This window comes from Bos grunniens, chromosome 2 (assembly GCF_055505025.1).
Source record: "Bos grunniens cultivar Pamir isolate PY7600 chromosome 2, Bosgru_T2T1.0, whole genome shotgun sequence".
Classification (NCBI taxonomy): Eukaryota; Metazoa; Chordata; class Mammalia; order Artiodactyla; family Bovidae; genus Bos; species Bos grunniens.
This window is the reverse complement of record NC_141166.1, coordinates 99741679-99758952: the sequence shown is the minus strand read 5'-3', so window position 1 is coordinate 99758952 and position 17274 is coordinate 99741679. Positions and strand designations below refer to the sequence as shown.

General features: G+C 36.7%; 1 protein-coding gene across 12 annotated transcripts in view; it reads left to right on the top strand.

The window, feature by feature from the left end:
• WDSUB1 (WD repeat, sterile alpha motif and U-box domain containing 1) overlaps positions 1 to 15534 on the top strand; it is a 68234-nt gene extending 52700 nt beyond the window's left edge. For 8 of the 12 annotated variants that reach the window (XR_015146885.1, XR_015146883.1, XR_015146884.1 and 5 more), the window contains one exon: positions 15251 to 15534. Coding sequence is in view for 8 of the 12 variants with exons in the window: in XM_086355374.1 (XP_086211500.1) it covers positions 15251 to 15411 (161 nt within the window). In the remaining 4 variants the exon portion in view is untranslated. Of the gene's footprint in view, positions 1 to 7490; positions 7760 to 12318; positions 12726 to 15250 lie in introns of those variants that run through there. The other 4 variants (XM_086355399.1, XM_086355405.1, XR_015146886.1 and 1 more) reach the window with 3 other exon arrangements.
• The last annotated feature ends 1740 nt before the right edge of the window (positions 15535 to 17274 follow it).

Sequence of the window (17274 nt, the reverse complement as noted above, 5' to 3'; positions counted from 1 at the left end):
TAGTTGCGGCTCCTGGGCTCCAGAGCACAGGCTCAATCAGTAACTGTGGCTCATGGCCTTAGTTGCCCAGTGGCATGTGGGATTTTCTAGGATGGGGATTGAACCCTTGTCTCCTGCATTGTCAGGCAGATTCATTACCACTGACATACCAGGGAAGCCCTGTAGATTTATTTTTGATGCTGGTCACTCTGGTGTGAGGTGATACCTCATAGTGGTTTTAATTTGCATTGCTCTAATAATGAGTGGTGTTGAACATCTTTGCATGTGGTTGGTGGTCTTGTGTACGTCTCCTTTGGAGAAGTGTTTGTTTTGGTGTCTTATGCCCACTTTTTGATTGGGTTGTTTATTGATTTGAGTGGCAAGAGCTGCTTATGTATCTTGTAGAGAGTAATCCTTTGATAGTTACTTCATTTGCTATTATTATCTTCTCCCATTCAGAGGGTTTTCTTTTTGTGATCTTTATGGTTTCCATTGCTACATTTAATTAGGTCCAATTGTTTATTTTTGTTTTTATTTCCATTACACTAGGAGGAGTGTTCTTCCTATGTTTTCCTCTGAGAGTTTTCGTGTCTGGCCCTGCATTCAGATCTTTAATCCATTTTGAATTTATTTTTGTGTATATGGTTAGAGAGTGGTCTAGTTTCATTCTTTTACATGTAGCTGCCTGGTTTTCCCAACACTATTTATTAACAAGGCTGTCTTTTCTCCATTGTGTATTTGAATCCCCTGTCAGAGATTAGGGGACCACAGGTGCGTGGGTTAATCTCTGGGCTTCTGTCCAGTTCCATTGATCTATAGATCTGTTTTTGTGCCAGTACCATACTGTCTTGATTACTGTAGCTTTGTAGTATAGTCTGAGGTCAGGAAGCCTGATTCCTCCAACACCATTTTTCTTTCTCAAGATTGCTGTGGTTATTTCTGGTCTTTCATGTTTCCATACAGATTGTAAAATTTTTTGTTTTCTCTTTGTGAAAAATACACTTGGTAATTTGATAGGAATTACATTGCATCTGTACATTGCTTTGGGTAGTATAGTCATTTCCACAATATTGATTCTTACAATTGAAGATCATAGTATATCTCTCCATCTGTTTGTGTCATTGCTTTCTCCCATCTGTGTCTTAAGAGTTTTCTGTATACAGGTCTTTTCACTCTTTTGGTAGGCTTATTCCTAGGTATTTTTTAATATTACTAGTTTTTAATTGGAGCATAATTGCCTTACAATGTTGTGTTAGTTTCTGCTGTACAATATTGTGACTCAGCTGTAAGTGTACCTATATTTGCTCCCTCTTGAGCCTCTATTTTACCCCCACCATCCCACCCTACTAGATCATCACAGAGCACCCAGCTGAGCTCCTGGTGTAATATAGCAGCTTCCCACTAGCTATTTATTTTATAAATGGTAGTATATATATGTTAGTGCTGCTCTCTCAGTTCGCCCCACCCTCTCCTTCCCCTGCTGTGTCCACAAGTCCATTCTCTATGTCTGCATCACTGTTCTTTTGCCCTGCAAATAGGTTCATTAGTACCATTTTTCTAGAATACACACAGAAGTGTTAATATGCACTGTTAGTTTTTCTGGCTTGACTTTACTGTATGACTGATTCTAGATTCATGCACATCACTACAAATGACCCAGTTGCTTTCCTTTTTATGGCCATGGAATGATATTCCATGGTATATACGTACCACAACTTCTTCATCCATTCATCTGTCAGTGGACATCTAGTTTGCTTCCGTGTTCTGGCTATTGTAAATAGTGCTACAGTGAACACTGGGTACATACAGTGGGATTGCTCAGTCCATATAATACTGTCTTTTTTTTTTTTTTTTAAGGAAAGTCCATACTGTTCTCCTTTGTGGCTGTTATCACTTTATATTCCCACCAACAGTGCAAGAGGTTTCCCCTTTCTTTTTTTTTTTTAAATTTTATTTTTAAACTTTACAATATTGTATTGGTTCTGCCATATATCGAAATGAATCCGCCACAGGCATACATGTGTTCCCCACCCTGAACCCTCCTCCCTCCCCGTACCATCCCTCTGGGTCGTCCCAGTGCACCAGCCCCAAGCATCCAGTATCGTGCATCGAATCTGGACTGGCGACTCGTTTCATATATGATGATATACATATTTCAATGCCATTCTCGCAAATCATCCCACCCTCTCCCTCTCCCACAGAGTCCAAAAGACTGTTCGATACATCAGTGTCTCTTTTGCTGTCTCGTATACAGGGTTAAGAGGATGTGGAGAAAAGGGAACCCTCTTAACACTGTTGGTGGGAATGCAAACTAGTACAGCCACTATGGAGAACGGTGTGGAGATTCCTTAAAAATCTGGAAATAGAACTGCCTTATGATCCAGCAATCCCACTGCTGGGCATACACACTGAGGTTTCCCCTTTCTCCACATCCTCTCCAGCATTTATTTTTTGTAGATTTGACGATGGCCATTCCTATCAGTGTGAGGTGATAGTTCAATGTAGTTTTGATATGCATTTTTCTAATAATGAGCAATGTTGAGCATCTTTTCATGTGTTTGGTGGTTTTCCGTATATTTTCTTTGGAGAAATGTCTGTTTATGTCTTCTGCCCACTTTTTGATTGGGTTGCCTGTTTATCTGGTATTGAGCTATATAAGCTCCTTGCATATTTTGGAGATTAATCCTTTGTCAGTTGCTTCATTTGCAAATATTTTCTCCCATTTTGAGGGTTTTTTATCTTGCTAATGATTACTTTTGGTGTGCAAAAGCTTTTAAGTTTAATTAGGTCCCATTTGTTTATTTTTGTATTTATTTCCATTACTCTAGGAAGTGGATCAAAGATCTTGCTGCAATTTATTTCAGAGTGTTCTGCCTATGTTGTCCTCTAGGAGTTTTATATTTCCTAGTCTTATATTTAGGCCTTTACTCCATTTTGTGTTTATCTTTGTGTATGGTGTTAGGAAGTGTTCTAATTTCATTCTTTTACATATGGCTGTTCAGCTTTCCCAACACCACTTACTGACGAGGATTTCTTTTCTCCATTGTATGTTCTTTCCTCCTTTGTCAAATTTAAGATGCCCACAGGTGCATGAGTTTATCTCTGGGCTTTCCATCTTGTTCCATTGATCCGTGTTTCTATTTTTGTGCCAGTACCATACTGTCGTGATAACTGTTGTTTTGTAGTATAAAGTCAGGAAGGTTGATTCCTCCAGCTCCACTTTTCTTCTCAAGGTTGCTTTAGGTATTCAGGGTCTTTTTGTTTCCATACAAATAGTAAAAATTTTTATTCTAGTTTTGTGAAAAATGCCCTTGGTAATTCAATAGGGATTGCATTCAATCTGCAGATTGCTTAGGGTAGTTATTTTCACAGTATTGATTCTTTCAATCCAAGAACATAGTATATTCTCCATTGTGTCATCTTTGATTTCTCTCATCAGTGTCTTATTTTCTGCATACATGTCTTTTGTCTCTATGGGTAGGTTTATTCCCAGATATTTTATTCTTTCTGTTGCAGTGGTGAGTGGGATTGTTTCCTTAATTTCTCTGATTTTTTGTTGTTTGTGTATCAGAATGCAAGGGATTTCTATATATTAATTTTGTATCCTGCAACTTTACTAAATTTTCTGTGTACAGTATTGGGCTTCCCTGGTGGCTCAGACAGGTTAAAAAAAAAAAAAAAAGCCTGCAATGCAGGTGACCCGAGTTTGACGCCTGTGTTGGGAAGAGCCCCTGGAGAAGGGAATGGCTACCCACTCCAGTATTCTTGCTTGGAGAATTCCATGGACAGAAGGAACGGGCAGGCATAGTATACTGTCATCTGCAGTCAAGAGTTTTATTTCTTTTCCAATCTGGATTCCTGTTACGTTTCTTCTCTGCTTGCCTGACTAGGACTTCCAATAATAGTGGCAAGAGTGAGCACCCTTTCTTGTTCCTGATCTCAGAGGAAATACTTTCAGTTTTCACCATTGAGCAGCCTTTATTATGTTGAGTTAGGTTCCTTCCATGCCTAATTTCTGGTGAGTTTTTATCATATATAGTTGTTGAATTTTGATGAAAGCTTTTCCTGCATCTATTGAGATTACCATATAATTTTTATCTTTCAGTTTCTTATTTTTTGTCTCACATTGATTGATTTGTGTGTATTCATGCTCAGGATATATCCCACTTGATCATGTTGTGATCCTTCTTGATGAAATTTTAAATAGGTTTGTTTTTGGGCTTTTTCTGATAGCTTGTTATTAACATGTAGAAAGGCAACAGATTTCTATATCCTGTAGGCTTATTTTATTCTAATTTTTTGGTGGAGACTTTAGGGTTATTCTATATATAGTATCCTGTCATCTGCAGATGTGGGTTTTCCTTCTTCCCTGGCAGTTTGGTTGCCTTTTCTTTTCTTGTCAGATTGCTGTGGCTAGGACTTCTAATACGGTGTTAAATAGATGTGGCAGGAGTGTGGACATCCTTATCTCTTGATTTTAGAGGAAAGGCTTTCAGCTTTTATCCACTGTGTATGATGTTAACTGTTGAGTTTTTCATAAATGGACTTTTATGTTGAGATGTCCCCTCTATACACAACTTTTAAGTTTGTATCCTGCAACTTTGTTAAATTTGTTGTGTGTGTGTGTATGGGGGTGATGGCTGGGAATCTGAATTACCTTCTTTACATGTTGCTAGATTTGAATTTTTTATCATCTTAAAATATTCTTACTGGAATCACTTAATGTATGTTGTCTCGAATTTTGTCTCATTCATTTCAGTCTTGGCTCTCTTGTTTTCTTAATAGCTCCATGGTATACTTCTTTCATTTTATGTATTTAAAATAAACATAAGTGTACATCTTGAACTTTCACATAATGAAAAGTCAAGAAGTGTAGTCTATGAAGTACAGTTGATTTAGTGTTAATTTCTACTGTACAGAAAAGTGATTCTTATAACTACATAAACGTTTTCATATTCTTTTCCATTATGGCTTATCACAGGTGGTTGAATATAGATAGTTCCTTGTACTGTATAGCAGGATCTTGTTGTTTGTCCATCCTATATATGTTTATATATGCTAATCCCAAACTCCCCATCGTTCCCTCCCTCTTGACAACCACATGTAAGTCTATTTTTGTTTGTAGATATATTCATTTATGTATTATTCTAGATTCTACATGTAAGTGATACTGTATTTTTTACATGCTGCTATAAACGACATTTCATGTTTTTGGGTAACAGTCCATTGTATATATGTACCTTCTTTGTCCATTCATCTGTCAGTGGACATTTAGGTTGTTTCCATGTCTTGAATATTGTAAAATATTGTTGCTATTAACATGGGGTGTGTATATCTTTTTGAATTATAGTTTTATCTGGATATATGCCCAGGAATAGGATTGCTGGCTTATACAGTAGTTCCATTTTTAGTTTGAGGAACCCCAGTATTGCTTTCTATAGTATCTGCACCAGTTCACATTCCCACCAACAGTGTAGAAGGATTCCTTTTTCTCTACACTCCATCCAGCATTATTTGTAGACTTTTTGATGATGGCCATTCTGACTGGTGTGAGGAGATACCTCATTGTAATTTTTATTTGTATTTCTCTAGTAATTAGTGATGTTGATCATCTTTTCAGATGCCTACTGGCTATCTGTATGTCTTCTGCCCATTTTTTGATTGGATTTTAAGTTACTGATTGAGGTGTATGAGCTGTTTGTGTATCTTAGAACTTAAGCCCTTGTCAATCACATCATTTGCAAGTATTTTCTCCCAGTCTATAAATATTTTCATTTTGTTTATAGTTTTTTTTTTGCTGAGAAGCACATCTCTTTGGGGTCTAGCTGCTTTAAGTATCATGTTTGTATGATCATGTTGTTGCACAAAGCAGTAATCTGTTCATTCTCGTGTGAATATACAGTTTGTTTATTCATGCTACTGTTGGTAGTCAGTGTTGGCTGTTACACAAGTGCTGCCATGAACCTTTCATCATTTTTTGAGTGATTATACATATGCATTTCTATTGGGTGTATTCCTAGGAATGGATATATAGTTATCAAGAGTGGTTGAATCAGTTTATACTTCTACTAGCAGTGAATGAGGATTCCAGTTGCTCCACAGCTTTCCATACATTTAGTATTGCCTTTGTTTTTCATTTTAACTGTTGTGGTACCATGTATTTTTAAATGTTACTATTTTTATTGATGCAATTGTAGATTCACATTCCTTAAGAAATAAGAGATATCTTGCACTTTTCCCAGTTCCTTCACTGGCAGCATTTTGCAGATGACACTATAATATTACAACGAGGCTATTAACACTGATGCAATTCACAATTCTTAGCTTTCCCCAGATGTGTATTAAGTTGTATACAGTTTCGCCCCTGTTGGAGGTTTTGAGTATCAACCACCAAGTCATGACAAAACAGTTAATCCCACAAGGACCCTTCTTAATACCTTTTTATAACTACATACATTACCTGACTTGCTCTCTTCTCACCTCCACCCCAGTCTGTCCTGTTTCTAACACTTTGTCATTTCATATTCTTATATGGATGGACTTACACAGTAAATAACCTTTGGGGATTAGTTTTTTCCTGAATAACATAATCCCCAGCAAGTCACCATCAGTTTATTTTTAGCTTTCCTGTGTTACTTTGTTTTAGAAGTGTTCCTGTGGAAAAGATTAGGACTGAAGTTTTTAAATTAATCTAACTGTATCTTTAGTGAAAGTGAAGTAAAAAGTCATTCAGTCGTGTCCAACTCTTTGCAACCCCATGGACTATACAACCCATGGAATTCTCCAGGCAAGAATACTGGAGTGGGTAGCCTTTCCCTTCTTTGGGGATCGTGAACCCATTTCCCGCATTGCAGGCACATTCTTCACCAGCTGAGTCACAAGGGAAGCCCAAGAATATCTTTAATAGAATCGAACAATTTTTTGTCTCCTAGTTCACCTTTCACTCTTCTTTCCTGGATTGATCATGTGTCCTCCGCCCCCACCATGGTATTTTGGACAACCTGTACCTTACATCTGTTAACTGTCTTCAGAAAAAAAAAAATATATGACCCGTTTCTGCCTATATTTCAGCATTCTTACAGTATTTTTTCATCTGTCCTTTTAAATTATGCATGCAGCAATGAAAAACACTTAAGCAGCATAAATGTTTTTAAAATGTGGTCCTCTTCCATACTCCAGTATATCCTTGCAGATATTTTTCTCTTCATTTATCATTTTGTTGTATAACACATGCAATGATATTTTTAAATTTACTTAATATATATCAGATAGCATTCCCGTTAGTATATTCAGAACTACTTCATTCTCAACTGCAAGACAGTATCTCATGGTATGAATGTTGCATAAATTAACTTACTCTGTTAAGACAGTTCTCCATTTATTCTTTAAACATCCACAGGCATATTGTTATATACATTTGTTTAAATATTTCTGTTGGATTCATTCTTCATGCTTATAGGCACTGCCATTTTTTAGTTTTAATTATGCTTACCTTTATTTGGCTCTGACAGTAAAGCATTTGTCTACAATGTGGGAGACCCAGGTTCAATACCCAGGTCGGGAAGATCCCCTGGAGAAGGAAATGGCAACCCACTCCGGTACTCTTACCTGGAAAATTCCATGGATGGAGGTGTCTGGTGGGCTACAGTCCATGGGGTTGCAAAGAGTCGGACACGACTGAGCAACTTCACCTTTATTTTTAAATATTGTCATGTCCAATTTTTGTCCATTTTGACCTCCAAATAAATTTTAGAATTACTTGCTGTGCCTCAAAAGACAATCTCATTGACACTTTTATTACAATTACAGAAACTTTAAAAACTTAATTTGGGGATGGAATGAGTAGGAATAACAGCTTTGCACTAGTCAGGGTTTTCTGTCTACTCTGAACATTTAAATATGTTAATTTTTAGTAAAAAACCTAATAAATGTTAAGCACTTTGTGACATTGAGAAAAATCAGCATTTTATCTCAGTTATCTATAGAGAGTACATTCTTTGGCATCTGTTAAGTATAGACAGATGTCTATTTTTCTCTTGTTCAGGGTCCACTACTTCTTGAATGAATTCTATGCCTTTTATCAATTCTGGAAAACTTTGCTATTCTCATTGTATATAGCTTCTCCTACCTGCTTAGCCGTCATCTATTCTGCCTTAATGCTGTAATCTTTTCATGAGAGGTTTTTTTTTTTCTTCAAAATTCCAATAGTTATATTTGTCATTCTGGAAGTTTGATTTAGCGTGTAGATTAAGAGGCATAGATTCTTGACCCAAATTGCTTGGATTTAAATCCCACCTCTATCTTTCTGTATTTTTGTGACGTTGGAAAGTTATTCAGGCCTTGTGTGAGTTAATTCTTAAAATTGTACAGATTAGATAATATAGGTAACAGTGCCCTGGAACAGTCTGTGTGGTGCATGGTAAGTCAACTTCAGTCATGTCCGACTCTTGGCGACCCTATGGACCATAGCCTGCCGGGCTCTCCTCTTGGAACACTCTGATGATACACAATTAGCTGTGTATTAGATAATCATTTTCATAGTACATTGTTTCTTCAATTCATCCCCATTTTAGGAATACTCACTGGTTGTATCTATCTTCTTTCTAAGGTTTGTGCAATCCTAATACTTTTGTTTCTGCGTGCTCATCTTCAGTCAAGTATTACCTGTAGGTGTACAGTAGGTGTACAGGGATAGGGCATATAGCTCCAAAGCGGTGGTGGGCTTGCATTGTCAGTTTCTCAGAACGAAGGTGGGTGGCAGTGGGCTAAGAACTGGGACAGCAGATGTATTAAAATTTCAGAGCCCAGGCCTGTGAGCTAGTATTCAATACAGCAAAAAGTCATTTGAACCCATATTAAAATATGCTTCTTTTAGTCACTGTTTCTAAATGGAAGAAATTTGGGGGTTAACTTAATCTTTGTTACTAGAAGTGTATAAAATGAATAAGTATCATTACTGAACTGAGGACTATCTGCTATAGCTTTTGTCAGCTCAGTATCTGGGTTTATAGTGAGAGTCAGATGATACTCCCTGGGTGAAAATAATTTTAATATTAAAAACTTTAAAATCCTTAGGTCAACTTTAAAATATAATGAAAACAAGCAATGTTAGTTTATACTGAATGTAAATGTTCACTTTGTATTTCCTTTTTTAAAAATTGTCAGTTTTTTCCTCTAATGATGTTTGATTTCAAATAAGCTAACTCTAGTTGCTTTTAAAAATTATACATGACAGGCTGTGTCTGTGGGGGTGAGGAAGTGGTCCTTGCTTTGTAGCTCTGATAATCCTTTTTACTGCTTTGAGATGAACCTCGGTAGGAGAGTTTGAAAGCTAACATAATTAGCAATGCTGCAGATCTACTCAGAATTCTTACTTCCTTTGTTAAACAGATGTTTCAGGGGATTATATTTGTTACCAGTAGAGAACTGTTGATTATTCCAATCACTATTTATAATGCCACAGAAAGTTTACATTCAACTTTAGGGTTAGCTGTGACCAGTGTAACTGACTTCCCTATAGCAGGAAGTGTGTACCTCCATGGAGTGAATGGGTTGACATTTTATTCACTGCTGCTGCTGCTGCTAGGTCACTTCAGTCGTGTCCAACCCTGTGCGACCCCATAGACGGCAGCCCACCAGGCTCCCCCATCCCTGGGTTCTCCAGGCAAGAACACTGGAGTGGGGTGCCATTGCCTTCTCCATTATTCACTGCTACCACCCAAGAAACTGAAAATTCACGAGCAGGCAAGGAAAAATTACTCATTTAAAAACAGAGCTGAATTAAAGGTAATAAAGTACTATTATGATAATATGCTCTAAAAAATGTAGATATCATACAACTATGAAAGTGAGAGTGGAGAGTATGAAAAGTTGAAGAAGCTCACTGATTAAAAGCCCACTATCTAATTTGAATATTACAGTAAAGAATTAATAGGTACTGATAATACTTTTGGTCTCATCTTTTTAAAGAGATACTAGTGTAAAAGTAAACTAGTAGATGAAAAGTACAGACCTCCCTAAGCATCAAAACGGACGAAAACAGCTCCTATAGTGAAGGAATTTATATAAGTGATGTATGAAAATAAAGAATGATAGAACTATTACCAAACATACTGATAATAACAATTTGGCTTGAGTCAGAGTCAAGATTTGAGGTTAGTTCACAAAGCACAGTTCAACCTAAAACAAGGATTCAGAGAGGTTAGAAATAAAAGGACAGACAGAAATGAGATAGTTCCAACTAAAAATAAAGGGGTTATACAGTTGCCAGTGAAAGAGTTCAGACCCCAAAAAGTTAAAATGACACACACAGGATGATATAGGACACTGGAGATGGCGAGTCTCCGTGAGGCTAACCGCCATTAGCCGCAGCCCCAAACACAGCAACAGTTTTCACAGAGCAGAAACTACAAACAAAGTAAGGAGAAATACAGCATGGTAAGAGACTTGATCATACCTCTCAGTCCAAAATAGGAAGTATACTTTCTTTTTGAATGTATCACCAGAAATAACAAAAACAGCATTGTGTCACCACAATGGATGGTAAGAAACTAGTAACAAAACTGGGCCCCTTTCACCTGGAAGATTAAAAACATGCTGTTATCCTAGTATCTAGCCTGGTGGCAAATGAATTGGCTGTAGCTCAAGTCACAGTATTTCAGAGTAATACTAACACACACATCATTTATCAGTGATAGACCAGTGTGATACGTAAGTTTGTATATCAGCTTTTGATAAAAAAAAATTGAGTATATTTTCCTATGAAAACAGTTTTTACAACTCAATAGTAAGACATCCCAACTGATAAAAACAGGCAAAGGATTTGAATAGACCTTTCCCCATAGAAGATATACAAATGGCCAACAGCCACTGGAAAAGGTGCTCAGCATCATTAGGGAAGTGAACACCAAAACCACAATGAGATACCACCTTCATATCCACTAGGATGATTTTAAAAAGATGGAAGATGGCAAGGATGTGCCAGATAACAAGTACCACGTTATGATTCTTTTTATAAGAAATGTCCAGAATAGGCAAATCCATACAGACAGAAAATAGTAGTCACTGGGGGAGAGGAGTGATTGCTAATATGGTTCAGAGGTCCATGACTCTATAAAGAGCTAAGCTTGCTTTCTGGAGTGATGAAACTGTGAAATGAGATAGTGGTGGTTGCATAACTGTGAATTACACTAAGAACCCCTGAATTGTATATACTTAAAAGGATGGATTTTATGGTATGTGGATTATATCTCAAAAACAAAAGGTGGTAACAATATCTGCAGAAAGCATCATGTCCTCTTGGACTCAGAAAACAGAGGGAATAAGTTGAGGTTATTAAAACCTCATACTGTCTCTCAGAACTCTGGCTTCTAAGGAGGAGGAACTACCCAGCTGGTGTCCTCTCTAAAGGGAAGAAGGCAAGACACATTTGAGCAGTACCTACAATGAAGCAACGAAAAAAATTTGGAGAGTATACCCCTACCAGATAAAGGTCCACAACTAGCCACAACACTGACAGGCCTTCAACCTTTTTTTGTCTCCTTCTAGAGGAACCTTAGAGAGTTTAACAAGGAGCCAGTGGGCGTAATCCGCATTTAGTGAGTTAAATCAGCAAGGACTCAATAATACAGCCTTCATGTCGTACACGTGCCTGTGTGTGCAAACAAAAAGCAGTTAAAAGGTATGATGGAGGCTTAATTTACAAAAACAAAACCAAAACACTGGATATTAGAAATAGGCATAGAAATAGGCAAACCAGCATGAAGAAAACCATAAAACATCCCTGCGATGGAAGGCTACACTGGAAAACATGGAAAGCTTATTAGCACACCAATGTAGGACGATTCATTGTCAGCAGGATGTCACTATTAGGCTTCTTCCAAGAAATATATAGCAGGTGACTAGTAGGTTCCAAGGCAAAGAATACATAACAACGTGCCCTATCAGATACTAGAACATGTTATACAGTCTCTGTAAAGAACAGTGTGGTATCAGCACATGAGTAGACAGACTAATGGAAAATAATTTTTTAAAATCCAGAAGTTTAGTGAATGATAAAAATGAAATTTTAAATCAGTGGGAAAAATAAAGAATTTAAACAAGTGGTATTCTGACAGCTAGTCCTATGGAAAGGATAAAACTAGCCCAATCTGTCATACTACACATTAAATTCCAAATGAATCAGACATATATTAAAAAAATGAAACCTTTACAGGTCCTTTTACATTTACAGAAGTAAGTGAAGGTTAACTCCTTGATAACCTGGGAATAGGAATACTTCTAACCTGGATTCAAAAGCCAAAAGAAGTATAAAAATTTAAATCTTTATTTCATCCACAGAATATGAACACTTCAAGAAAAATATCAATCCCTGTCAAACTCGTCCAAACAACAGAAGAGAGAAAACTTACAAACTCATTTTATGAGCCAGCATTACCCTGATAACAAAATCAGATGAGAGCACACAGGAAAAGGAAATTTCAGGTCAATATCCTTGATAACCATAGATGTAAAAATCCTCAACAAAATATCAGCAAGCCGAATTCAACAATACATTAAAAGAATCATACACCATGATCAAGTGGATTTAGTCTAAGGATGCAAGAATTATTCAGCATCTGTAAATCAATGTGATGCATCGCATTAAGAAAATGAAGGATAAAAATCATGAACATCTCAATAGATGCAGAAAAGTATCTCCCAAATTTAATATCCACTTATGATAAAAACTTTCAATAAAGTAGGCATAGAGAGCCATTACCTTAAAATCATAAAGGTTACATATGACTCACCTCATACTCAATGGTAAAAAGCTGAAATGGCTTCCTTTAAAGATGTGGCACAAGGGTGCAGACGCTTACCACTTTTATTCAACACAGGACTGGAGGGCCTTGCCAGTGCATTTAGTCAAGAAAAAGAAAAGGCATCCAAATTGGAAAAGAAGTAAAATTTGAAGATGACATACATAGAAAACCCTAGAGAGTTCCTAAAAAATCTATTATAACTAATCAACCAATTCAATGAAGTGAGTTTACCCAATCACTAGGTAAAAATCAGTTGTGTTTCCGTATACTAGTAACAAGCAATCAGAGAAATGTAGAAAACAGTGCTATTTGTAATTGCATCAAAAAGAATGAAATACCTAAGAATTTAACTCAGGAGGTAAGAGATCTATACACTGAAAACTACAAGACATTAAGGTAATTGAAGACACAAATAAATGGAAAGATACTCTGTGCTCATGGATAGTACCATAAACTGTCCATACTACCTAAGCAATCTGCAGATTTCAGTGCAATCTCTAACAAAATTGCAATGGCATTTTTCATTGACATAGAACAATTTTTAAATGTGTATTAAGCAACAAGTGACTCCAAATAACCAAAGCAATCTTAAGAAACAAGAACACCAATAATTATGTTGCATACCTGAAGCTTATGTCAGTTATATCAAAAATAAATCTGAAATTAAGAAAGAGCAATCTAGTAGAAAAATTAGTAAAAAATATGGTCAGTTCACAGGAAAAAGCAAAGCAAATGGTTCTTAAACAGAAGAAAGAATGTTCTAGCTCCCTTAAAATGCTCATGAGAAACTGGTAAAAACTCAGTTTGACAACATAGTCTCTTGGCTGGGCTCTAGGGAAGATTCAGGCACTCTAGTCAGTGTTGCTAGTGGTGAAAAATGGTAGAATTCCTATGAAAGTACAAGCATTTCTAGCAAAATTATATGAATGTATTCTTCAGTGCAGCAAATCCTACTGCTAGAATTCCCTCCCAAATGATAAGACTGTTCATTGCAGCACTATTTGTAAAAGGTACTGGAAATAACCCAGATGTTCATTAATACATCCATACAGGAATGTGGGGGAATAAAAAAGCCAATTGGGTATAGAATAGTATGGAGCATGGTAAATTTTATGCAGGAATATAGAGGAATAAGGATATGTGTAAGGATATATGTATGTGTGTGCACACATACATTTGCTTATATTTTCAAAAGGAAAAGGTAAACAATAACTTACCTGGTTACCTGCATGGGAAGAGAGGTTACATGGGTTGGACAGATACAGACTTTTCTTGATGTGACTTGTTCTTACAGTTCTACTTTGAAGACCCTTAAATGTTTATACATCATGAAAAGCAAACCAGTCTCTAATAATTGGGAGGATAAAAAGGGAAGTAAATGGACCACATTATATGTCCAGTAACAATCAGAAAAAAATTTTTTCAAGTGATTCTGAAACACAATTTCAGTTAGACAACTGTTGTGGATCAATTGGGGCTTCCCTTGTGGCTCAGTGGTAAAGAATTGACCTGCCAGTGCAGGACACACAGGTTCGATTCCTGATCCAGAAAGATCCCCTGGAGAAGGAATAGGATACCCACTCCAGTATTCTTGCCTGGAGAATCCCATGGACTGAGGAGTCTGGGGCAGGTACAGTCCATGGGGTCACAAAAAGAGTCGGACATGACTTAGTGACTAAACAAGTCCATCTATCATGGTGACAGAAAGAAATCTTCAGAATCTTTAACAGTTTTTTGTTAGTAACACATTGGCATTGTTAGTTTGCAATGGTTTTATGCATTGCAGATTAAAACAAATAGGTTACAGTGTAAATGTAATTAGAAACTAAGATTTTCTGTTTGAAAGAGCTACAAGTATAAAAATAGTGAAGCAAAACCTCCAACCTTTATACAGGTACAAATAAGTTTGTAAGAACATGGTATTAAAATCCTTAGCCAGTGGATCTTTTTTTTCTTTTGGCAGTGTAAATGCCTTTACTATCAAGTCCATAGTAGGGTAGGGTACGCTCTATAACCTCTTGGCATCTTGTTTCCCTGACTTTTCCGTATGTTGGAAAGTCAGGCTGAGTCTTCCCTGGAACTCTTTGCTCCCGTCTGTAGCCACAGTAACTGATGGACAGATCTGGCGGCACAGCCGGACCTTGCAGCTTTACCACCACTCGCCTCTCTCCTACCTGATTCATTTCCTTTCTTCCTTGGTGCTACATCTGAATTTTTAACAGAAGGCCCCTTTTCCAGTTTTTTGGGGACACTGTTCAAGGTAATTTGTGCAATCAATGTATCTTACATTGTAGAATTTAGGATGTCATTGCAGAAATATTTTGGGAGCAATGGTGCAAGACAAGAATACCACTTAAATCATAGTAAAGGCCTTGGCAGTGGAATTTTTATAACCATTTTAGTGATCCTAACTTCCCTTTTCCTATACTGCAAATAATTTGTGTATGTGGCTTTTTTCTTTTTTTTAGATGGCTACTCATATGAAAAGGAAGCAATGGAAAATTGGATCAGCAAAAAGAAACGTACCAGTCCCATGACAAATCTTGTTCTTTCTTCAGTGATACTTACACCAAATAGGACTCTGAAAATGGCCATCGATCGATGGCTAAGTGAGACACATCAAAAATAAAACTCTATATTGTGTTATTTATATTTTCTGTGATCTCACTTGAGTGATTTAAAGGTAAACTTTGTAAACTTAGTTACCTACCTTTTCATGTAATAGTGAATAAAATCTTAACCTATAGAGAAAGTTTTACTTTGACTTCAAATTGCAATGCTCAAGTTTATTCTTGTTATAGATCATATTCCATTATAACCAAAGATCAGAATAATCTAGACTAGAACATAATCCTAGTTAATAACATTTCATTTGATAACTCTCTGGAATCCTTCTAAAGAGATTTTTAGCAAAATAATTATAGATTTGTTTACGAATACATTGAGAAAGTCACTTTGATATATTTACTAGCAGTTTTTTTAGCTTCTAAGTTTGCAAGGTAGTAATGATTTTTTTCCCCATTGTCCAAACCTAGGTACAAGTTAGATAGCATAAATTATCACAGATACATTAAGTTGACTTTGCTGAAACATATAAAGTGGCAAACTAGCCTCCTTTTAGAATATAGAGTTCTTAAAAAGTTCTCACATCATAGTTTAAGCTAAGATGACTATACATTTGTACACAGTAGGCTGATAGCTAATACAAGCACCCTGACGAACATTTGCTCAGAAGACTTCAGGTCCCATAAGTGGAGGTTACACTGCCTCTCCCTCCCTCTCGCAAGTTGTTCACCAGAATGGAAGCCATTAGTGCAAAGCTTGCTAAAACTAAATAAACTCTAAGGGCACGGAGGGACCAGGACTCTGTACTTACCCCCAAACCCTCACTGTAATTGTTCTGAAATTTGAAAACACAAATAAAAAAGCAATGTAAGGATATATTCCATCAAAAGACTTGTTAAAATCGGTAGTGCGCTCACCATTGGACCAGATATCTTGTGTTTTGATAAAATAATACTTATTTTTCAAAAGGGCTAGCTGGTTTTCACATAAAAATTACTAAAAATTATTGAAGTCACTGACAGAAAACACAATAAAAGATGTTATTTTTTAAATGTTTTAAAGAAGGTGATTTTCTTTTCCTACATTTCACTAGGATAGTTTCTAGTTAAGTGACTGAAAACTAAGATGCCAGTTTACCAAAGTGAAGTGTTCTGTTTTTCTCTACAAACAAACCAAAGCTAACTACTCCTCTCCACAAAGCACAGGCAAACAAAAAATCAAATCTAAAACCATCCATAGGAAAGGACACCGCCTGCCCTCTGCACTAGGGGCCACTGTCCCTGCAGGACTCGCTGCTTGGGCCTCAGCTCCCACCAACAGCCTCCCAAGGAGACAGCACTTCCTGGAACTACTGGACCAAATACATTTACTCAGAATCCATCACGGTAAATTCTAATAGTCACACTGGCAGCATCACAGGAAAAGTCATCCAATAAGCATTTATCTGTTACTAGATTTTCCCCTCCTACACAGTTTTGTTTTTTGACCTTGAGTTTAAATATATGACTTTAAATAAGGACTGAAAATACTTTCCCTTAAGCCTTGCTAATAATAGCAGTAACCATACAATAACCTGAAGTTGTTTAGGCTTAAGATTCCAAGTCAGGATATTTTAACACAACAGTTTAATGTTCACACTCATTCATAAGACTTTGAAACTGAAATATGTGGGTATAAACACGTTTAACTCAGAGATCAGTACACATGTGAAGAACAAAATTTCACATTAGCACAGTGTTCAGTGTATTGCCAAAGTGAGAGCTAAAAACTGAAGATACCGTGTTGCCAATAAAAACAGACGCCAGGATTTCTGGAACAGATGTTTAGAAGGCTCCTCATGCATGCTCGTTTCAGGCAAAAAGACTAATTTTGACCTTGAAATATTGGGATTTCTAGATGCCATTATCCTTGTTCTAAAATGAAATAA